The 24,053-nt window shown below is 36.5% G+C and overlaps 1 protein-coding gene across 3 annotated transcripts in view; it reads left to right on the top strand.

The window, feature by feature from the left end:
- LOC138335082 (PDZ domain-containing protein 7-like) overlaps positions 1-23,100 on the top strand; it is a 28,464-nt gene extending 5,364 nt beyond the window's left edge. Inside the window, exons 3-18 of one of the 3 annotated variants that reach the window (XM_069283992.1) lie at positions 2,966-3,118; positions 5,007-5,181; positions 5,624-5,812; positions 9,537-9,684; positions 10,058-10,145; positions 10,473-11,588; positions 13,195-13,290; positions 14,133-14,165; positions 15,774-15,925; positions 16,328-16,419; positions 17,008-17,165; positions 17,543-17,581; positions 18,211-18,364; positions 19,169-19,236; positions 22,162-22,262; positions 22,569-23,100. In XM_069283992.1, coding sequence (XP_069140093.1) covers positions 2,966-3,118; positions 5,007-5,181; positions 5,624-5,812; positions 9,537-9,684; positions 10,058-10,145; positions 10,473-11,588; positions 13,195-13,290; positions 14,133-14,165; positions 15,774-15,925; positions 16,328-16,419; positions 17,008-17,165; positions 17,543-17,581; positions 18,211-18,364; positions 19,169-19,236; positions 22,162-22,262; positions 22,569-22,706 — 2,900 coding nt within the window. In that variant the 3' untranslated portion in view covers positions 22,707-23,100. The remainder of the gene's footprint in view (positions 1-2,965; positions 3,119-5,006; positions 5,182-5,623; positions 5,813-9,536; positions 9,685-10,057; positions 10,146-10,472; positions 11,589-13,194; positions 13,291-14,132; positions 14,166-15,773; positions 15,926-16,327; positions 16,420-17,007; positions 17,166-17,542; positions 17,582-18,210; positions 18,365-19,168; positions 19,237-22,161; positions 22,263-22,568) is intronic. The other 2 variants (XM_069283993.1, XM_069283994.1) reach the window with 2 other exon arrangements.
- The last annotated feature ends 953 nt before the right edge of the window (positions 23,101-24,053 follow it).

Here is a 24,053-nt window from a genome sequence, read left to right as displayed (position 1 = left end):
TCTGTATCAGATCAAGAAATCATCTACAAATAGAGACCCTTCTGTAGATTGGCCATGACATTTAGTTATGCTGTTAATTTTTGATCCAAAAAGTTTGACAGACAGGATACCACCCTGAGGGATACCACCCCGAGGAACTACCATCTCCTGTGTTTCTGTTTCAGAATAAGTTGATTGAAATGCCTATCAGAAATAAAATTTGAAATGAACTTTGGCAAATTAACACGTATACCGATATCATGGAGATCGTTCATGATTCCATATTGCCAAGTTGTGTCGTATGCCTTTTTAAGGTCAAAGAATACGGCCACAAGATGTTCTTTCTTGGCAAAGGCTTCTTGTATAAATGTTTCTAGTCTAACTAAGTGATCTACCGTCCCCCAGCGGTTTCTAAAGCCGCTTTGCAGAGGACTTAGAATATTGTTTGATTCCAGGAACCAAACTAATCTAGTATTTATCATACGCTCTGGAGTTTTACAAATGCAGCTCGTCAATGAAATAGGACGATAGTTATTGGCATCAGTAGTATCCTTCCCGGGCTTCGGAAGGGGTATAATAGTAGATTCCTTCCACGACTCGGGAATTTTGCCTGAAGAATAAACTTGGTTAAAAATAGTTAAAAGAGATTTTAGTGAAGAGTCTGGTAATTGTTTTAAAAGCATAAATGGAATTCCGTGTGGTCCAGCTGCCGAGTCCTTTGAATTCTCGAGGGACTCGAGCAATTCTGGTATCTGGAAAGGCCTATTGTAACTTTCAGTAGAGAATTTAAAATTTAGACGTCTCTTGTCTTTTTCTATTTAAAATTTTTTGATCTTTTTTTAATGATTTTTGACGGATGAATTTTGCTAAGAATTTTTAGCATAATTTTTGGCAAAGGCGTCAGCTATTTCGGATTTTGAAGATTTTTTCCCCTGTTATATGAGAGAAACCGGTTTCGAACGTCCTACCTGATGAGCAAGATTTTTGGTTGCTTTCCAGGTGCATGTTCAACAGAACCTTGCTATTCTGGAAACTGAAAAGTCTGTTGGCATGTGCAGTATAATCTTATTGTCTTGTTTTTATGGTGTAGTGTCCATGAAGACTGATTTGTACGTACAAAAGCGTATTGACCGTCTCGTCGTTTGGTTCATAAGTACAGAAAAAACTATGGTATTTTTGTTTTATTTTGGCTCTGTTTTAGCCAGTGTACATGTGTTCAATATTGTTCAATAAATCGTTATTGTAGGTGCTTTAGTTAATGTAGTAGCTAGACAGTTGCACCTCGAAAGCCATAGACAGTTTGTTTCAGTAGAATCTTTTCAGTTTTGGCATTCCGAATGGTTTGTACATCAAAACCGTGTTGGTCTCACCATTTCGCTTTTGGAAGTAGTAGTCTGGATATTTTGGTTATGTATACATCTTCGTAGAACCTTGTTAGTCTGGACATTTCGGTTACGCTTATCACTTTTCACCTTGGAAACTCTGATGTATAAAGGCTTAATCCTTGATTTTTCGGACATCTTTGTTTGTATGTGCTGTATGATTGTTTTGATGATTTATGCCATAGAATATTGCTTGTCTTGACACTTTGACAATTTACCGTAAACAACCTTTTTAACAATAACGCATTACTCACAATACATGTAGAATGATAATTTTATCGACTTTCCTGTTGTACATGTAGCTCTAACTTCCTACAAATGGTTATTCTTCTTTAAACCTCAAAGCTATATTTCCGTCTTGAATTTCTTAACAATAGCACCTACGTATACCAACATAAAGACGAAAAACGAATTTTTCTCTTAATGCAAGGGGATACAAACCAGCGATATATTTGAATGAATTTCATTGATAAACGTTTGAAGTTAACACTAACAAATATATCGTTTATATTCATCATGCAAATTTACCTTAAAAATCTATCGAATCGTTTACAAAGCTGATATACTGCCAACAAGTAGATATGTTTTCATTTAAGACGTATTGTTCGCAGACATAATTTTAGAGATATTATGGTGTACTATTGATGTCATACTATATTACTGATCTATTTATATTGGTGTTAATTTCTCGGCCGGTAGTCACATTGCAACATCTGTTATGGAAATATATGTAATGGCAATAGAAAGAATCTACTACCATTCGTATCAATTTAGACATCTGAAGCCGATGGTTAAGGTTACAGGAATGTTACCGCGCAGAAATGGAAATAATTGCATATTGAAATAACGTTAAGCTACCATAAAGCTTAATATAAAGCTAGGCGTTTTATTTTGATTGCGTTTTAAGTAAACCGTGCAGTGAGCAGCTGCATTTTGGGAGGTTGTTCTACTTTGATTCATAGTAATAAAGGATATATCTAATTGACAGTGCGATCAGTAAATCGAAACCGAAAACTTTGGAACCTATACAGTACATACATGTACATTGACACTCTGCATGACTCACTTGTCAATAGCAAATCGGACAGACGAGGTACACTGTACTGTTTATCCTCGCTGTGCATCCAAGAATTAGATACCTCAATAGTTTTACTAATATATAAATCCTCTCGTATTCCCTTTAAATAGCTCATAAAAAATCTCACAGTCATTCCTTTATTTGGAATGAGGAATATTTTATCAAGATGAAATATACTTATCTACGATCAGCTAAACCTCAGACAATTTCAGTTATAAATGGGTACAACGCATATGTCCATCAATTTCAACGTTTATCATGTCTTAACCTCACCCAAGCTTTATGACAAACATAAATAGTTTGATGTCACCAATTATAGGTCACTATCAGTGATACGGTCCCTGTCTAGCTTCGCGCTAGGGTGAATTTACCCTTTAGCTCACTTTAAGCTCACTCGATAGAGTGAAGTCTGTGGTCGCGCGACACGTGTTCACGTCTGGCTTGCGGCACACTACTCTCGTGCCTGTTTTATATGCTCAAAATGATTTAGTGACATCATATAAGATATATTTCTGTTTGTTTACAGAACGTGTGTTTGACGCCATGCGGCGTGGTGAGGTGGTAGTGGTAACCATACAAAAGGTATCGCCGGAAAGTAACCTGGGCTTCAGTGTGAGGGGCGGGGCTGAGCACGGCTTGGGAGTCTACGTCAGCGAAATAGAGGAGGGGAGTCTGGCAGGTAGGTGAACTACAGAGATGGGTAGGGCTAGGGACGGATAAAGGGGCGGGGCTGAACACGGCTGGGGAGTCAGCCAAATAGAGGAGGGGAGTTTGGCAGGTAGGTGAACTAGATAGACGGGGCTAGGGACGGATAAAGGGGCGGGGCCTAACAATGCTGGGGAGTCTTCGTCAGCCAAATAGAGGAGGGGAGTTTGGCAGGTACATGTAGGTGAACTAAGAGATGGGCGGGGCTAGGGGTAGATAAAGGGGTGGGGCTGACCACGGCCTTAGAGTCTACGTCAGCCAAATAGAGGATGCGAGTCTGGCAGGTAGGTGAACTAGAGATGGACGGGGCTGGGGGTGGATAAAGGGGCGGGGCTGAGCACGGCCTGGGAGTCTACGTCAGCGAAATAGAGGAGGGGAGTCTGGCAGGTAGGTGAACTAGAGATGGACGGGGCTAGGGGGCGGATAAAGGGGTGGGGCTGACCACGGCCTTAGAGTCTACGTCAGCGAAATAGAGGAGGGGAGTTTGGCAGGCAGATGAACTACAGAGATGGGCAGGGCTAGGGATGGATAAAGGGGCGGGGCTGACCAATGCTAGGGAGTCTACGTCAGCCAAATAGAGGAGGGGAGTTTGGCAGGTAGGTGAACTAGAGATGGACGGGGCTAGGGGTGGATACAGGGGATGGGGCTGTACACGGCCTTAGAGTCTACGTAAGCCAAATAAAGGAGGGGAGTTTGGTAGGAAGGTGAACTACAGAGATGAGCGGGGTTTGGGATGGATAAAGGGGCGGGGCTGAACACGGCCTTAGAATCTACGTAAGCCAAATAGTGGAGGCGAGTCTGGCAGGTAGGTGAACTAGAGATGGACGGGGCTAGGGGTGGATAAAGGGGTGGGGCTGACCACGGCTGGGGAGTCTACGTCAGCGGAAAAGAGGAGGAGAGTCTGGTAGGTAGGTGAACTAGAGATGGGCGGGGCTAGGGGTGGATCAAGGGGTGGGGCTTACCACGGACTTAGAGTCTACGTCAGCCAAATAGAGGAGGGGAGTCTGGCAGGTAGGTGAACTAGAGATGGGCAGGGCTAGGGGCGGATAAAGGGGTGAGGCTGAACACGGCCTTAGAGTCTACGTCAGCCAAATAGAGGAGGAGAGTCTGGCAGGTAGGAGAACTAGAGATGGGCAGGGCTAGGGGCGGATAAAGGGGTGGGGCTGAACACGGACTTAGAGTCTGCGTCAGCCAAATAGAGGAGGGGAGTTTGGTAGGGAGGTGAACTACAGAGATGGGCGGGGCTAGGGGTGGATAAAGGGGCGGGGCTGAACACGGCTGGGGAGTCTACGTCGGCGAAAAAGAGGAGGAGAGTCTGGTAGGTAGGTGAACTAGAGATGGACGGGGCAAGGGGTGGATAAAGGGCCGAGACTGAACATGCATGGCTTGATTATCTACGTCAACAAAATAGAGGAGGAAGTCTGGTAGGTAGGTGTTCTACAGAGATTGGCGGGGCTAGAGATGAATAAAGGTGCGGGGCTGAACCCGACCGGGGAGTCTACGTAAGCGAAATAGAGGAGTGGAGTCTGGCAGGGAGCAAGTTGTACCACAGAGATGGGCGGGGCTGGGGTCATATAATTATAAAGAGGCGGGGTAAACACGGTCTGGGTGTCTACGTCAGCGAAATAGAGGGGGTGTTGGCAGGTAGGTATATGAACGCAAAATGATTGGCGGGACCCGACTCATATCATGGGCCAATATACTATAAGTCGGTTTGAGGAGCTGGGCAGCTCATGACTGAGATAATACCTCATAAATTACGAGCCTGACTCTTATCAAGAGTACATATTCATTTTATTTGATTACTGACAGTTTAAATTGACATATTGTATGTTGACCATATGACCATTCATCTTTAAAAGATTTGGCTGGGTTAGAACTTGGTGATAAACTTCTGGAGGTCAACAATATAAGTGTTGAAGAAGTGACCAGTAGTGGAGCGGTCAAGGTTCTGACCGGAAGTAACAAACTGAAACTGTTGGTTGAAAGGACTGGTCAACTTCCGGAATGGCGACTCTCCAGAGAGAAAGTAACCTGGTACATGTTTTCTATGATTTTACATCATCTTAAAATCAAGTAAAATACACTTTATTAAGGAGAAAGGAATAAAAATTGATAAATCTCTTTATGCAGAAATCACAAATTCGTGACAAAAACTCATATGTCTACGTTCTACGTTATGAGTACGCGTATTTGTTATTCTTACAATTGATTTGATTTATGTTTGCTGCACAGACGAAATTTCTGATTTTTCGACTGTTGCTACCCTGTTTAAAGAATGTTAAATCAATATTTTCGCTCATCGAAAGTTCGACTGTACTCCTCTGTCGGGACACGAGAAAGCAATTGCATCGTTGTTATGGCCAAGAAAACACTTTTGATTTTTGTTGAGTAATTTTGGTTTCTTTTACACAGTATAAGGGACAATAGAAGTGACTGTTTTCACTGTAAAATAAAATCATACGTTCATCATACACAGGTATAACAGTCACACCCGTCTCCTCATGGAGGGGGAGTACGAAGATGGAGGAGGAACTGGTTACATTCGGGGACTTGACGCTGACTTCCCGGAGAGGAGGCTTACATTGTCCATCTCAGATCGTCACAAAGAACTCGGCTTCAACATACGAGGAGGCGTGGAGTACGGCATTGGCATATACATATCAAAGTAAGTTCTCAATTAGATTAATAAAATCTGTTACCTGTAAGTGATCGAGATCGGGTTATCTCAGTCGAGAACTAAGATTTTGTAACATGATCCCAACCGAGGCATTAGCCGAGGTTGAGATGTTACAAATCTTAGCCCGAGACTGAGATAACCCGATCTCGTTTACTTCGAGATAATAGATTTTTCTTTCTCGCGCCTTAAAAATAAAATAAAAACCATAGGCCCAAAGGCCTTAACGGTCATCTGACTATCTTGGCAATAGCTTTATAGGAAAATATTTAGATATGGTGTCATGGTAGCCATCTTCAATCTGGGATCAACCAGAGATATAACAACACTTTGACAAGATCATATCAGCCGCATTGCATGTTTCAAGTTTCAGTTAAATTGCACTGGTAGAACTTGAGAAGAAGTTCAAAATGTGTTTTCAAGATGGCATCTGTGGCAGCCATCTTGGATCATCTGTGGCAGCCATCTTGGATTTTGGATTGACATAAAATATAACAACACATGGTCGGGACCATGTCAGGATCATTTCATGCAGGTTTCAGCTGAATCACACTGGTAGAACTTCAGAAGAAGTTCAAAATTCAAGATTTTGGAATATTTGACTCTCGTGACTTTGAAAGTAGGTCAAGGTCATTCATTTCCACAACTTTGATAGCCCTTTATCTCAGCATGCTACTGACTAAATATGAATACCCTGGACCTTTCGGCTAATTAAAAGGTGTAGTTAAAAGATTTTAGCTTAATTGACCCGTGACCTTGAAAGAAGGTCAAAGTCATTCATTTTTATAACTATGGTAACCCTGCATCCCAGCTTGCCACCAGCAAAATATGAGTACCCTGGATTTTGGGTTAGTTAACAAAAATCGTTCAAAGAATTTAGCCTATTTGACCCCTGTAACCTTGAAAGAACGTCAAGGTCATTAATTTTCACAACTTTGGTAGCCCTTCATCCCATCATGCTACAGGCCAAATATGAGTACCCTGAACCTTTCGGTTAGTTAGAAGAAGTCATTCAAAGATTTTAGTCTATTTGACTCCTATGACCTTGAAAGTAGGCCAAGGTCATTCATTTTCACAACTATGGTAGCCATTCATCCCAGCATGCTACAGGCCAAATATGAGTACCCTGGACCTTTCGGTTAGTTAGAAGAAGTCGTTCAAAGATTTTAGCCTATTTGACCTCCGGTGACCTTGACAGTACGTCAAGGTCATTAATTTTCACAACTTTTGTAGCCCTTCATCCCAGCATGCTACAGGCCAAATATGAGTACCCTGGACCTTTTGGTTAGTTAGAAGAAGTCGTTCAAAGATTTTAGTCTATTTGACTCCTATGACCTTGAAAGTAGGCCAAGGTCATTCATTTTCACAACTATGGTAGCCATTCATCCCAGCATGCTACAGGCCAAATATGAGTACCCTGGACCTTTCGGTTAGTTAGAAGAAGTCGTTCAAAGATTTTAGCCTATTTGACCTCCGGTGACCTTGACAGTACGTCAAGGTGATTAATTTTCACAACTTTTGTAGCCCTTCATCCCAGCATGCTACAGGCCAAATATGAGTACCCTGGACCTTTTGGTTAGTTAGAAGAAGTCGTTCAAAGATTTTAGCCTATTTGACCCCTGTGACCTTAAAAGTAGGTCAAGGTCATTTATTTTCACAACTTAGGTAGTCCTTCATCCCAGCATGCTACAGGCCAAATATGAGTACCCTGGACCTTTCGGTTAGTTAGAAGAAGTCGTTCAAAGATTTTAGCCTATTTGACCCCCGGTGACCTTGACAATAAGTCAAGGTCATTAAGTTTCACAACTTTTGTAGCCCTTCATCCCAGCATGCTACAGGCCAAATATGAGTACCCTGGACCTTTTGGTTAGTTAGAAGAAGTCGTTCAAAGATTTTAGCCTATTTGACCCCTGTGACCTTGAAAGTAGATCAAGGTCATTTATTTTCACAACTTTGGTAGCCCTTCATCCCAGCATGCTACAGGCCAAATATGAGTACCCTGGACCTTTCGGTTAGTTAGAAGAAGTCGTTCAAAGATTTTAGCCTATTTGACCCCCGGTGACCTTGACAATAAGTCAAGGTCATTAAGTTTCACAACTTTTGTAGCCCTTCATCCCAGCATGCTACAGGCCAAATATGAGTACCCTGAACCTTTCGGTTAGTTAGAAGAAGTCGTTCGAAGATTTTAGCCTATTTGACCCCTGTGACTTTAAAAGTAGGTCAAGGTCATTTATTTTCACAACTTTGGTAGCCCTTCATCCCAGCATGCTACAGGCCAAATATGAGTACCCTGGACCTTTCGGTTAGTTAGAAGAAGTCGTTCAAAGATTTTAGCCTATTTGACCCCTGTGACCTTGAAAGTAGATCAAGGTCATTTATTTTCACAACTTTGGTAGCCCTTCATCCCAGCATGCTACAGGCCAAATATGAGTACCCTGGACCTTTCGGTTAGTTAGAAGAAGTCGTTCAAAGATTTTAGCCTATTTGACCCCAGGTGACCTTGACAGTACGTCAAGGTCATTAATTTTCACAACTTTTATAGCCCTTCATCCCAGCATGCTACAGGCCAAATATGAGTACCCTGGACCTTTTGGTTAGTTAGAAGAAGTCGTTCAAAGATTTTAGCCTATTTGACCCCTGTGACCTTGAAAGTAGGTCAAGGTCATTTATTTTCACAACTTTGATAGCCCTTCATCCCAGTATGCTACAGGCCAAATATGAGTACTTTGGGCCTTACGGTTATTGAGAAGAAGTTGTTTGAATGAAAAGTTTACGCACGGCGCACGGCGGACGGCGGACGGCGGACGACGACGGACGGTGCATGATGACTATAGGTCATCCTGACCCTTTGGGTCAGAAAAATAAAATAAAAACCATCTGCGTTCTGAGTGTAAAATTATCCCATCTTGAGCCTCCTGGTTGAAAACCGATTAACTATTTCATCAGCGCTTCGAATTTAGTGATTCCGCGTAAAACTATAGTTAGGTTATAGCAAAGAAAACGATGATCAATCAGTACATACTGTTTTAATAATTAAAACAACAACCAAAACAATGCATGATAAATGACTGAATGTACACATTTCTAATAATATTGATTATCTGAAGCATGTGACGTCAACGATTCGAGAGTATGACGTCACAAGCGTCGGACTGTTACATGAATGGCGTAAAATTCCGCCAAAAAAACGCGTAAAGGTACCGACAGATTGGATGAGATTGAAAAATCTAGCACTGGATATCATGTGAGATTTTCCTGTCCGAAGTGCGAGAAAATACATGCTAGCTGTCTCCCAATAAGTATTAAAATAATGTATCTTAAGATTATGTCATATTGAGCTTCCTTATATAAAGCCAATATGTCATATTTCATTTATACCACTTGATCATATGCTTTAAAATAAGCTTTGTGCCTAGACTGTAAAACTAGCTGTTTGATGGTAAGGTGCTAACGTAAGCCATGAAAAAACAAACAAATAAGCAAACAACAACAAAAACAAACAAAAATAAATGAAATTGTAAATTTTGATAAATTCCATAATCTTTGAAGTATAAACAATATGAAACAAGATACTTTTCATCACACAGCTGTTTGATCGTGCAAAGGTCATAGACAAACAAACAAAATACAAAAATAAATAACTGAAAATGCAAATCTTCAATACATTTCATAATACTTCAAGCATAAACAAGAATTATTTTGAAATCTTTGACAGAGTTGATAAAGGCAGTATCGCAGAGCGTCATGGGGTAAGAGTTGGTGATCAGATTTTGGAAGTGAATGGAATCTCCTTCAGTAACATATCACATCCCAACGCTGTTGATGTGTTACGGAGCGAAACTCATCTCATACTTACTCTCCGGGTAAGTGAATCTTCTCGCAAGATACACAATTGAGTGAGTGAGGTCATCTCTCAACCTGCAATGGAATAGTAAATTGTATTCATATTTGATCAAAGTTCATAGATAAAGCAAACTTTAAATATGGAAACGCATTCGATGGCACGCTTACTCTTTGGAAACATCTAGTTCTGTTCTTTTTCTTGATAAAGTTTTGATTTGCATATATTTTTGTCTAATATGTAACCGTTGGATTTTACGTTCGGATTCAGAACCGCCTCTTTATAAAAATATGTAATTACTATTACCATTCTTGTGTGTTAAGTTTTAGAAATTAGTCCTTGTAAACATACCATATATCATCCAATGTATTGTCTATGTATTTTCCTGTTCCTAGGACATGGGGAGGTATCCAGCGTATAAGGAGCTTTTTGCGGAATATTCATGGAACAGTCAAACTAATACCTTGTCGTCAAGCCGGTCAGGTGAGCTATAATTTCATCTATTAGTGAATCATATTTAGCATGAAATCATTTCCAGTTGATCGACAGCTATCTTGTCAGTTTGGGTTCTGCATTGTAACTACGTTGTGTAATTTTTATGGGCATTGAGGGTATTCGCGTGACCATGAAATGAACACGGGTGATATTTGCTGACATCGTAATGGCTGTCTATGATAGGGAGATTCTGTCACGTTTTGTAGATTAAATAACCTCATGAGTGGAAGTCGTTTTGTTGATGACTATTGTGTTATTGGAAAGCAAACCTTTTTCATGATTCATAATCAAAGCCAAGTTTTTTTTAAAATTTAGGCACGTCAAGGGTAAGACAAACGAAATTACGAGATATGGCTCTCGACAAGGGTTCACAGAGAAGTCGTGCTCTTCATCTTCGGGTACCCATACCATCGGGCATTTATTCAAACGACCAGGAGTCCACTGAACTGCCCCTTCAGTCTGAGATTTATTTGCCCCATGTACAGAGAAATGACATTTCCAAGAGCAATAGTTGGACTTATGGCCCAATACAAATCGAGAACTGGTCAGGAGCTAGAGGGTCAAAGGTTACGGGATCAGTTAACCCCGCCTATCTTCCTAACGAGTCGGGATCAGACACTATCAGTATCAGTTCTGATGCTACTGACGATTCTTCAGGTGTGCGTGGGGAATATGACATCACAATGGATGACATCATCGCTAGGGGTGACGACCTTGATAATGTCACTCTCGACAGGGGAGATAATCAGAAGATGAGTGGTAGTGTCGAATTAATGGATCTCAATCCCCAATATATGGAGTCAATTAGTGACCTAGACCTTTCAGACAATAACGACAGCGATGAAAACAATGATCTTGCGGTTGTGTTTCTCGGACGAGCAAACCATACATCGGAAACCAGCAGTGTTCGGAGTGACGATAATACTCCGAAACAGATTGAATACAAATACGAAAATAGTGAAGTGACAGCGGTTAAGCAGGAGTTATCTCCCTTGCAAAATTCCGATGATATTGATTGTACTTTCCCCACTCAGCAAAGAGTTGCCTCTGAAAAGGTCACAAATAAATACCATTTAAGTACTGTCGATAATGCACCACAGGATTCAATCGTCATCCACATGGAGTCGCCTTCGTCTTATTTGCCGATAAATGACGCAGTTCATGGGGATGATTCAGGGGAAGCAACAAACGATGACGAAGGTGTTTCCGGTGATGCCTCAATACGTTTTGATACAGAAGAGGACATACAAGAAAAGACATTTATCGACCCTTACCAGGTCAACATGGAGCTCGAGGACGATGAAGATTTGATGTGTGTCATGCAAAACTTTGACGATCAAATCAGGGATTTAGAACAAAGGCAGTCAAACATCGGATTTATAGAAATGTCTACGCTTTCATCTCAAGACCAGCCAGGTAAAAGTTGTCCAGGTAAGCCTTTTTAAATATTTCTATTTTCTTAAATATCCAATCTTTTATCGATACCGGTTATAATAGCTTTTGTTTTCCTTTTTATAAAATGACTTTCTGAAATATGCCTTTATTCTTTATTTACTGAAAATAACTTAAGTTTTAGTTACAATAAAGAGATAGTTACAATGTTCGTCGAATTGTAATAGGACACTAACTCTACACGCATATTGCTCACACTCATTTTCAGTTTGGACAATTGGTATGCAGTGTCGTTTCACATGTATTGCAGTTTCCTCCATCATCATAAATATTGAAAGCTTTTAAGTACAAAGCGGGTTCACGTGAATGACAGCTGATATTACATTCATTATTTTGTATAAATTGTACATTGTAGCTTCAACTCACGACGATGTGCAGCTAAATCCTTAGATATTTTTAAACACAAAAAGGGTTAACCTAAACCGACAGTCTGATCATTTATTGTAGCTTGTAAACCAAATCAAAGTCACGGGAAAACAATGACAAATCAAGTTTTACAATTACATAAACAACAAATGTACTGTAGGCCACATTATGCCAAACTTTGTACAGATCTATTGTATCTGGCTTCAGTATGTCTGTACTGGAGTAAATACAATATACACACAGTGAAATCTAGCTGAATCATTGACGGAGTTAACCGAGACTGACCTTTATAATAATCACAGGAATGTGTAATCTATATAATGGATGTAGTCTTTTTTGTCTGGGTATTTACATAAATCTGATAATTAGTTCATTGTTATAACAAACAGAGACCCTATAATAGGCTTTCAACGTGACGCTTTCCAAAGCGGAAAACTTTTTGAAAAGAAATAGAAAAACATTTTAGTAATATTTCACAAATGGATACCCGCCTTTGTTACTGTTAACAAGCCTTCATTCGCGTGCGATTTATCTTCGCGAATTTCGTGATCCAAGTAATTAGCGAAAGTTTATCTCCGCAATTTAATATCTACATCACTGATATTGATTTACATTTCTGTTCATTTTTTTGAATCCGTTAAAGTCAATCTTCACGCATTTGATTTGAAATGGAAATCGCGAAATTTAGTAGCTGGTTTACAGTACTACGTTAGATCCAGAAATAACTGATTTGAGTGAGAATATCCCTGACTTCAAGAACAAAATATCAACAGTGATATATACTACTTTATAACACTGATGAACAGTTCAAATACTTTTTTCCGTTTTATTTGACACATATCCATTTAAATATAGCTTTTGATAATGTTTTCCGTGTTGTAAAAAAACGAAGTTTCAAGGTTTTCATTCAACTTTCCATTTTTGCTCTCTATTTTGACGGTTTTCTTATTATGACAAACATTATGCAGAGTATTTGTTATTTGAATAATTTCTCATTATTTCGTTGTTTTTATCGACGAATGAAATTTATTATTATGAAATGAATTTTATTGATTATTATGAAATGAATTTTATTGATTACAGAACTGTATTAAGAAATGAATTTTATTTATGATTATGATTATTTATTTAATAGGGTATTTAAACATGCAGCAACTAACATTCCCTGTAAATCCACAACACTATCAAACAAATTAATTCTTTTGTTATGTTTTAAAAGATACGCTGGATGTCCCGGGACGAAAGGAGGATAGTATCATCAGCGGAAAATGGAAAGCGATCAAAGAGAAGCTCAAAGGCAGCATACGCCTCACCAGTAAGTATAGTTATCGGGTGTTTTGAAGAAAAATGTTTTTACTCGCTGTGTATTTAACACACGTGATGTGTAGTTTTAGATGCTCAAGGATAAGTTATCAAGGATACAGAATATAAAGTAATAATCCGTTATTAAAATTTATTTTAAATCGCGTAGAATATGGCTATCAACGTGATACTTGTTGTACGATATTGCTTTCAAGTTTCATTCTAGTAAAAGGAACGCATTTAATCTTATTAACAACTTAACTTAGCATCAAACACAGAGACAAAAGCTGCAAAATATTTAAAAACAAAACCCTTCAAACGTATTTTAATCAAATATAGATAACAAGATTTCAGCACTTCGTAAGTCTACACCTCTCAGATAACAAGACCTGTTAACGAAGAAATCAAAATCGCACAAACGTTGCGGTTTATCAGACACAAATATGCGTAGATTTATTGTGTTTTCAAAAAGCAATTTTCTACAGGAAGAATTGTAACAAAAATTAATATACAATAACAGAGCTAAGCAATTCTATGAACACTGTGTCCTATCAAACACCCTGGGATAAGAAATCGATTTCCATCTGTATAATAATGGGATCAGCTGTTGCACTAACGTGACTAACTTACATATTCACAAATCAAATTGAGAACATGATTTGAGTCACATTACACTAATGCATCTTTGTGATGACATAATGCATATGTAAATGACGTCTATAAATAAACTGCATCTTATTGAATGTCGATATCTGTATAAATGTACCATAGGGCTGTAGTGTTTTGGAGTACTTTATACGGTTTGTATATTATTTACGTATTCAATGTGAACACTTGCTCTGTGACATTTTTCAGAACATGATAAAAGCAGCTATGTCAAGGAAAAGAGTAAGACCTGTAGTTACTATTTTCTTTCTCTCACGTTCACGTCATTAAGTTACAGAGTTTAGATATTTACACCTGAGCCTTGGTCGTGGATTGGCACTGCCACTTATTAAGTACAGACCTTACCTTTTCACCAAAGTCTTTGTTCAGGCCTTTTCACTTATCACCAAACTATAGAGCTTAACAGTTCTTTTTCATGCTTGGTAATGGGCTTTTCAATTGAACCACCTGCTTTTGTCAAAACATCTTAAAGGGTTTTGTGTTCCATCGGTATTTTTCTAGAGTTTAAATTTTGTTCATTCATTTCATAATATCCCCGCGTACATATCATTACATTCTAGGTCTTTGCGCTATTCCTATTCTTATATTGTGTCGCATAACTTTATTATAAGAGGATGTCTTTTAAGTTGCTAATCTCTCTTAATGTTATCCTACATATCCCTAGATCTCCACAACAATCAAAGTGTACTTTCATTTCGTTTTATTTCCCAATAATACATTAACATTGGGACTTGACCTGAATGAATCTTTCTTTTTCTTATTTGATATGAAAATGACCAAGTGGAAATTAAGCTCATTGAGACAGCCGTAGCTTGTTAACCACAAAGACAAATTCATTTTTTGGATATATTATGTACAATCACAAATGAAACAATTTAATTACCACTTTTCTGTAAAACGTCAACTTTTGGTTGGAAATAAAGGTCAAAGTTCAAAATTTATTTTTGCTATAATTACTATTTTTCGACAAAAGAATTAAAAATCTTCTCAAATTCTTGAAGGCCTAGATGCTTAATATTAAGTATGTAGCATGCTGACATAAATGCCTACCAAGTTTGTTAATGATTGACATTGACCTGTATTCAGGGTCACAGGGGCCAAAAATCCTAAAATTTTCAAAAGCCTTTTCTGAATTTTTGAAAGGCATAGAACCTGTAATGGGAATAACCTTGACCGGAATGCCTTTCAGGTGAAAAGCCAGTCAAATTGTCCAGTGACAATTTCTAGTTGCTTTTTGAAATTGTTTATTTTTCAAAACATTTTCTGGATATACAAATAAAACAGAATTCCAACAATTTATCTTTACATCATTCATCATCATCGTCATTTGTTATCATCACCACCATCATATCATCATAATAATCTTCAAAATTATTTCCATCATCTTTATCACATCATTATCATCAAATAGTTATAGATCGACATTTTAAAGATTCAGAGAGTGATCACGTCTTTTACACTCTTCATTTGATAATAGTAATGTAATGTGTTATAAATAATAGTGTTGTACTTGTACTTATTAAATTCCGTTGTAATACTACTGCGTTATAGAACTTCTAGTTTTTTTAGATGCTATGGAACCACGAATATAAAACAAAAACCCAAGAAACTTTTGTGTTAGCGAAATCATTGTTACAATGATAATACACGAATGTATAACGGAATGTTTTGAAACTTTTCCCAGCCGAAAAGAGAGTACCCGCAATTATTTCGAATTACTTCCTCAAGATAAACTTTTGTTTAGGATAATATGCTTTCAAATTAGTAACTTGAATGATTTATTCCATCTATCCCATCGCCAGATTATAGTTATTTGTTATGTGGTTAAAGGGGAGAGTTTGGACCCAAGAGGGGAATACTATGGCAGTATGAAGCTACACAAAAACTCCATCAACAAAAACAATATGACTGTGCTAAGGGACGAGTTTAGGAAACTCCTTAATGCTGACGAGTACTCGGCTGCTGTCAGACACGTGGAAACGGTACGTTAAACATATTGACTTTGGTTTGGGAGGCTGTAGTATTTTCGTATGCTATACACATCAAGTGGTTGTCGCGTTTAAATCAATCTGATTAAAATCTTTATTATAACATACTCCGTTTGATAAAGGACACAACATCTCTTTATGGATAACGTTTTAGTGACCTTTCGAACAATCAAATTGTTGCTTCCAGTAATATGAAAGGGGAAAAGATAGTTTCAAAATTGCCTATAATGACTGAAGCTCAATTGTTTTCTTACTTTTCTATGTTTAAATAATACATCAATTCATTTTAAGTGAATCGTAAATATTAATGATGTTGCACCTTATTATTGTTTTCTTTTATCTGGCTACGTGCACACTGGATATTATAATGAAAATGCATTTTTCTTTAAATTTCAGTATCATAGTTCCCGTGACCTTGACCGTATGATTCAAACCATAATCCCGATCTTAGATAAACCAGAGAAATTGCTGTTGTTACGAGACATAAGGTATGAAACTACTTCGGAACAGTCATGATATAAAAATTCCACAAAGTTAGAAACGTTTACCCAGAAAATATCACATTTAAAGACATATTGCAGCTGTGTCGAAGTTTGTTACCCATCGGACATAAAAAGGGCATAAGGAATAATTGTCAATTAGAAAAACCTGCCCTCCAAAAGGTCTTTTATATACTGAAATGTTTGCTGATAAAACTCTCGCTCAGAAAATGAAATGTTATAAGTTAAAAATGATAATTAGGTTACATGTTTAAAGGATATATACTGATGATTATGAATATTAGATTCAGATTGACATATTGCTGTACTTTATGTATTTCTATAAAATGCATCTGTATCAGAACGTTTTGTGGGGCAATGGATTATTGTCTTTATTTTATTTCCTCCAAAATTGAAAATTACAATTTAGTTTTTAGAATGATATGCATTTATTATATGATGTATCACTAATGATGCAGAATACATCAACTATTACAAATATTCAGCGAAGATGAATGAAAAAATATATAAGAGGAACCATGAATAAATGTTAATATCTTTTCCTTATTTAGTATTAATGTCTTTTCTTTTTCAAAGAGGTGTTCTGTATTCCAACGATTTGAGTCGATTTGACCAACGCGTCCATCGAATTGAGATGGAAGCATATGAAAAGTTGTCGACAAAACTCCACCTACAATTAAATCATGTTAACAAGGGGAGGAAACCAAAGAAACACCTTCTCATGACAGAAACAGGTGATATTTTAATTTTCATATTATGTATTACGTTCGATATAACTTAAAAACTTATTTAAGATTAAATTAAACAATATATATACACTGGAAGAGACGGTTATTAGGTATATTAAACATTTCTAATTTTGCAATTAAAAAAAAGTCTTCAAATCTTTTGCTTCACTATTTAAAACCTTAAGAGGGTATAAAGTTGAATTTTACTGCTTTGTGGTATATATTATGTAAAATATGTCTGAATGAAGTAATGAAGGCAAATCGCCAAGGTGGTACATTTGTATATTAGTAGGGAGATGAAAGGTGGCAATTAATGTTGATCACGAGACTATCTTCCCTAAAATTGATGTCGTAAAGTAAAAATATTTACATTCTGCCCTCAGACTCGAGATCAGCTCCTGAACCCGTCAATCATACTAAAGGTACATTTTGTATCTAAATGTTGTCTACACTGCCTTAAGGGTGCACTATAATATCATATCAATATTACACCAATGTATCACTAGTATTACACGAGTATTACATTAGAATGTACACCTACCTGTGTTGTGACGTTATTACCTATGTCTGTGTAAATATTGTACAATTAAAATTTAATTAAAAAGCTTCAATACCATGGATTTGAAAATGTTTCAATATGCTCCAAATAAAGCTTCAATAAAGACAATTTCTTATTGAATATATTTAAACAGAATCCGTTTTCATTCATAAGAATTAAATCGAGATAAGCGGATCTGATTAAACGTATCGAGTTTTTACTCCATCAGCCAGTTTTCTTACATGTTATAAAATTCACAAATTTTATGCATAGCATATTTTGTAAACAAACATGTCTGCGCTATTTATGATAACTGTAATCTAACCTTCTTTTTCGACTAATGAATTTCGCGAAATTCTCGAAGAAAATCGCACCCGAAGGAAAGCGTGATTGCAGAAAGCACTTAATAGATGTATACTGTGTCTCTGTAGGTGTTGCTAACTATAGTCAATATTTACGAGATATATTCTCCTGCGGCTCAGCTTTATTCATGACCATCATTTTATTTTCAAGACGAAAGTGGCCATTTCTACATCAAGCCTGTAGAACAACATGACCAGGAACAACGAATTAAACAACATGTTGTTGACGTTATGTCTGGGAGGTCACACGGGTCACAACATAGTTCCCCGCCTGAGTCTGTGGGGGACGCCTGCTCAGTTAGTGGGTACGTATACAGATGAATGTGATTGTCAATAACAACACCAAAAAGATGTTATTAACGTACAGCCGGTTATTTACGCGAGTTGGACTTAACACGGACAAATTAAGATTTAGCGTTATATAATTCCGCAATTTAGCTATATTTTTGGGTTATGAAGTTCCTCCATTTCTACTTGTTTTTACGGATCAAATATTCGCAACTATGACCAATATCCCTATATAACTAAAATGAGAGTATCGATAGGAATAGTTCCTACTATCTATGTGAGGATTACGGAATTCATACATTATTCCGTCTTTACATATTACAGAGTTAGCTCCCTTGCGGGTAGGTATCGATTGTTACGTCATTATTTTGTGAGCGCAATTCACGTCGTTTTCTCCGAAAAGTATGACATTACGCTCGCAAACACATGGCGTCACAATCAATACCTACCCGCAAGGGCAGATAACTCTGTAATATGCAAATACAGAATATGTTCTTTTCATATCTGCTACAAAGAAAAATGTGTATAAGAAAAATTATCAAATTCGAGAATAGTAAATTCCTCACTGATTGGTAAACTTGTTTACTACTGCACTAACTTACAATTGATAGAGATTAAAAACTCCTCAATAATCAGATAAAATGTTATAAATATAAACATTCACATCAATTTATATACGATATATTAATAAGTAATACGAAAGACAGTGTCTAAACATACATTATCACATATACATGTATATCAATTCTACTTCTGTAATATTAGTTTTACTTAGATATATTTGAATTCAAACACAAGTCGATGTGTTGATCATTCTACAGGAGAGAGCCTGACTTTACCTGCGGAGAGGAGGTGACGACGCTCATACAAAAAGATAGGCCAACTCTTGGTAAATTTTTAAATGTTATGATCTTCGCGTTAATACCAGGGCACAATAGTTCAGCAAGTTATTAGATTAACGATAATGTCTAAATATAAGATTCTTGAGAACTTAATTCTTCACCTGGTGGCCGATTTTAGTGAGGAGATAATAACAGGTGTTGCAACAACTAGAAAATTCAATTTTCATTAAATTAAGGATGTAGTCCTCCGATAAGTCAAAATTTTCCTATATTAAATTTTTTTCTCATATAGATTTTTGGAAATAGGAGTTAATACCATAAAAAGTAAATGGAAGAAAAAACACATGTCCGTATGCTCGTTTTTGAGCTATTGTCATTCAAAGATACCTAGTTGACAAAATATTGGATTTTATAGAAATTTTGACCATCTACACAACATATTAAAGCTATAAATTCCTAATGAGGTGTTTGATATGTATGGATGTTTGTAGAATTTATTTTCCAGTAGTCTTCTTTAAAAATACACTTTTTTCTCAGAATGACAACTTTAAAAATACACTTTTTTCTCAGAATGACAACATATGCTACCCCTACCCCATGATTTCGAGCTACAAAATGAACAGTTTTCAGCTATATGTATTTGCCAATTCAACCCTTTATAGAAAAAGTTCTGGTATTAAACTTTTGTAAATATTTTGCATATTAATAGGGAAATGGTTGTTCTTTCTAAATCAGGAAGAAAAATAGGGCGTCTGTGTGCTTACTTTTTTTATCCCATTTGAATATTTATTTTTCAGTATTTCAGAGTAAAAAATAAAAGTGCTCAAATTATCATAAAATGTAAAAATAAAGTATCATTTCACACATTAATGCTCACTATTTAAATTACAACGAACACAGTAAAAAAGTACAGCAAAAATTAGCTCGATAAAGCTAAAAATACTGGCACAGCGATGATTTCAGTAAAAACAATTTCAGTAAAAAAAATTAAAACTGTGGCTCTTCTCAAAGTGAAACAAGAGCTGTTGGAGAACAGCAAAGCTCGCCTATTCAGAAGAAGTTGATGTTCAAGTATTTACTATTTAAACATGGAAATATGACAAATTAACAGACTCAAAACCGCCCGAAAGGGCCCCAAATTGATTGTATTATCACGTTCAGCATCCATACACATTAGGAAAATAAAATCATAAACATTTATGATGACTTATGCTTAAACAATTGACAAAATAGAAACTTGCTGAAAAACTTTAACATAGAAATATGACAAATTAACAGACTCAAAAACCCCCTAGAGGGCCCCAAATCGGTTGTATTATCACGTTCAGCATCCATACACATTAGGAAAATAATTCATAAACATTTATGATGACTTAAGCTTAAACAATAAACAAAATAGAAACTTGCTCAAAACTTTAACATGGAAATATGACAAATTAACAGACTCAAAAAAAAACCTAAAGGGCCCCAAATTGGTTGTATTATCACGTTCAGCATCCATACACATTAGGAAAATAAAATCATAAACATTTATGATGACTTATGCTTAAACAATTGACAAAATAGAAACTTGCTGAAAAACTTTAACATAGAAATATGACAAATTAACAGACTCAAAAACCCCTAGAGGGCCCCAAATCGGTTGTATTATCACGTTCAGCATCCATACACATTAGGAAAATAAAATCATAAACATTTATGATGACTTAAGCTTAAACAATAGACAAAATAGAAACTTGCTTAAAAACTTTAACATGGAAATATGACAAATTAACTGACTCAAAAAACCCCTAAAGGGCCCCAAATTGGTTGTATAATCACGTTCAGCATTCATACACATTAGGAAAATAAAATCATAAACATTTATAATGACTTAAGCTTAAACAATTGACGAAACAGAAACTTGCTCAAAAACTTTAACGTGAAATGGGACACCGACGCCGGGGGTGACAACATTAGCTCCCCCTATTCTTCGAATAGGCGAGCTAAAAAGATTTTAAATGGCCGTCAAATGGGCCATTTCTTAAAATCCCCGTATAAGAATCCACTTACAGAAATGTATCTTTTTTGGAAAAAATTACAACGGACAACTTGTTACAGATATTGATAAATTTTATTTGAAAATATCACAACTTCTTTGATCTTTGTCAAAAAGTGACTTCAACGGGACTAAACCTCAGAATAATACATACTTAATTGATAGAGTTAATCACCGGGCCCATATTTGGAAAAGACTGCGCTGGAGAGGCTATTATTAACCAATAATTTATTTTGGGTTTGAAAACATTATTAGAAAGAGGTGCAACTGCTTATAACTTATACAGTCTAATATACTTGATCCAAAATATGCAGAAAGTCATTTTAAAATAACAATGTTTGTTTAGTGATAATGTTTGGAATTAAGAATGAACTGTGCCAAAGATTTACAAAATAAAATTACAAACAGTATGTTTCTCATTTAAAGTATCAGAAATTTATATTGTATTTCATTGTTTAGCTTCTAAAACTTTTTACTATAATATAACAAAATAACTTTATTTCGTGTTATTTAATTTCGCGATCTAGATGAATTTGTTCCAGGAAATGTTACCTCCCTTTGTTGTATTTAAAGTACTTTTATTCAATTATTCATTAATATAAGAATTTTCTTACTTTCCACTATTGTCAGTTATTCAGGGTGTCGTCCTATGACCATTGTTCTTCGTGTAATTGACATGTCAAAAACCCTTCGTACTATCACGTTTTATTTAACATAAATATAGGACTTTATTTCACAAGTGGCATCTCAAAATCAGTTTTAAAAAGGGAGTTTTTATGTTTCTTAACCAAAAGGAAAATATTATTTTAACAGGAAAGTTGTTTTCTACTTATTACCAGCTTTATGAGTCTCGCCAGTAATAACAGAACAGAGTTACATATACACGCAGTTATAAGTAAGGTGTCAAAATCTAACCATGCTATTGATTTTAAAGGTCTGTGTGTATCGGGAGGAAGTAACAGTAAAAAACAGCCTGAGGTGCGAGTGGATACAGTACTGGAGACTGGAGCCGCGGCCAATTCCTCTCTTATTCAGGTAAAACCCATCACAGCCACACCCAAGCTAACGGTCATGCCAGATATCTCGGTATAAAAATACCTTAATTTTATTAAAGAGTTCATTTCGTCGTTATGTTTGCGCAAATTTGTGCTTCAATAGGGTTAATTTTCGTGAGTTACGTGTATACTTCCCTTACATAGAGTCAATCTTGTCTGGATCATAATTACTTTAAAATTCTCTTTGTAATTGTGTTCTTGTTACCATCATTTTTCATTCGATTAATATGTCAACACATATCATTAATGTCATATCGTCTATTTCTCCATCGTTTTGTTGTTGTAGCCTGGGATGACACTCGTATCTGTAGATGGACATTCACTGGTCGGAGTTTCACACACGGAAGCAGTTAGACTACTTAAGATGGCTTTCAACGATCGGTCTAAATCCGCTATGGAAATTAAACTTCATCCAAACAAATGACAAATTTAATATGGTGAACGGTCACGCCATTTAAGTATTTCGATGTAACTTTCGGTTTTTATCTACTTCTCCATTTACAATATGTGCCATGTATTACTGCAAACTACTTTATTCCCGCGAGGTTCAAATGTTTGCGTATTTATGCGAGAGAGCAGAAACGAGAATTCATGCACTAATATTAGTATAAGCCTTTGGTCGAGTTTTTATATACTCGTGAATATGTCGTAAAATAACGAAGATGTGAAATATACGATGTACGCGAAAGTAAAGAGGGGCACAGTATTCATCTGATTTCATGAGTCAATAAAATACTTAAACGACCGAAAACATGAGTTGTATGAAATACTTCCACTTAAGATCGATATTTCATTTGTTTAAAGATGTTCCACCGCTGACAAATCCATTCAGATAACAGCATAGTTTCATACACGTTTGCCTGAAGAATGCCAGTTTATTTAAGTAAAATTTGAGTTTTTACTAAACAATCTTTATTGTATATATCCTTTTGAGATGGAATCCTACGTATTTGTGCTTGAGTTGTGCTCTCGGCAAACATAATGATAGGATACAGGTGGAAATACAAGTTTTATCTACAAATCTGAAAGGGCCGCTGTGTCTTTAAAACAACTGTAACTGTAACTACCTTTCTCCTGTGGTCACTAATTTTCACGATTTCAGCTTTAAAGCACTTTCGTAGAGATGGAGTTTCGTGGATTTAATTTTGAATGAAAATCTCTTTGAAGAAATTATGGAGGACATTAATTCGCGATTTGCGATAATCAACTCAAGAAAAAAAGTTATATTACCGTACATATTTATTAAACACAAATTTCCATTACAACTGTATATAATCATAATAACATTAACATATGTAATACTGTACGACATCTTATACGTTTTATTGCCAGATAATAGTTGGACCATTTGTTTCGACTCGAGATTGTTCTCTCCTATTTCGTTTTTTTGTTAGCTTTATTACATTAGGGAAACTAAAATGAATATAATGGTAACAATAAACGTCTCCTCATTTTATTTCACCAGTGCGTGCATGTTTATTCGTATGAGCAAAGTCATAAGACGAGGGAAATTGCCATGGTATTCAGCCAAAGTTACAATTTACAAGTTAAAGAAACAATTTCAATTTCAAAGAAGCTGCTTCACCTTTTTTCACACAAACTACGATTCTGGAGTGTTGTATGACCATGTCTTTAAATATTTCTTTGAACATCAACGTTGGCTATTTTTTCCGATATCCCGAGTTGAAATTTATAGAAGGCTATAATAATAAAAAATTCTCTCTTGGTTGAGGCACACCCGTCTTTTTATTTATATTTATTTTTTATTCCA

The sequence above is a fragment of the Argopecten irradians genome, chromosome 11 (assembly GCF_041381155.1).
Source record: "Argopecten irradians isolate NY chromosome 11, Ai_NY, whole genome shotgun sequence".
Classification (NCBI taxonomy): domain Eukaryota; kingdom Metazoa; phylum Mollusca; class Bivalvia; order Pectinida; family Pectinidae; genus Argopecten; species Argopecten irradians.
This window is presented reverse-complemented; position numbering and strand designations above follow the sequence as displayed.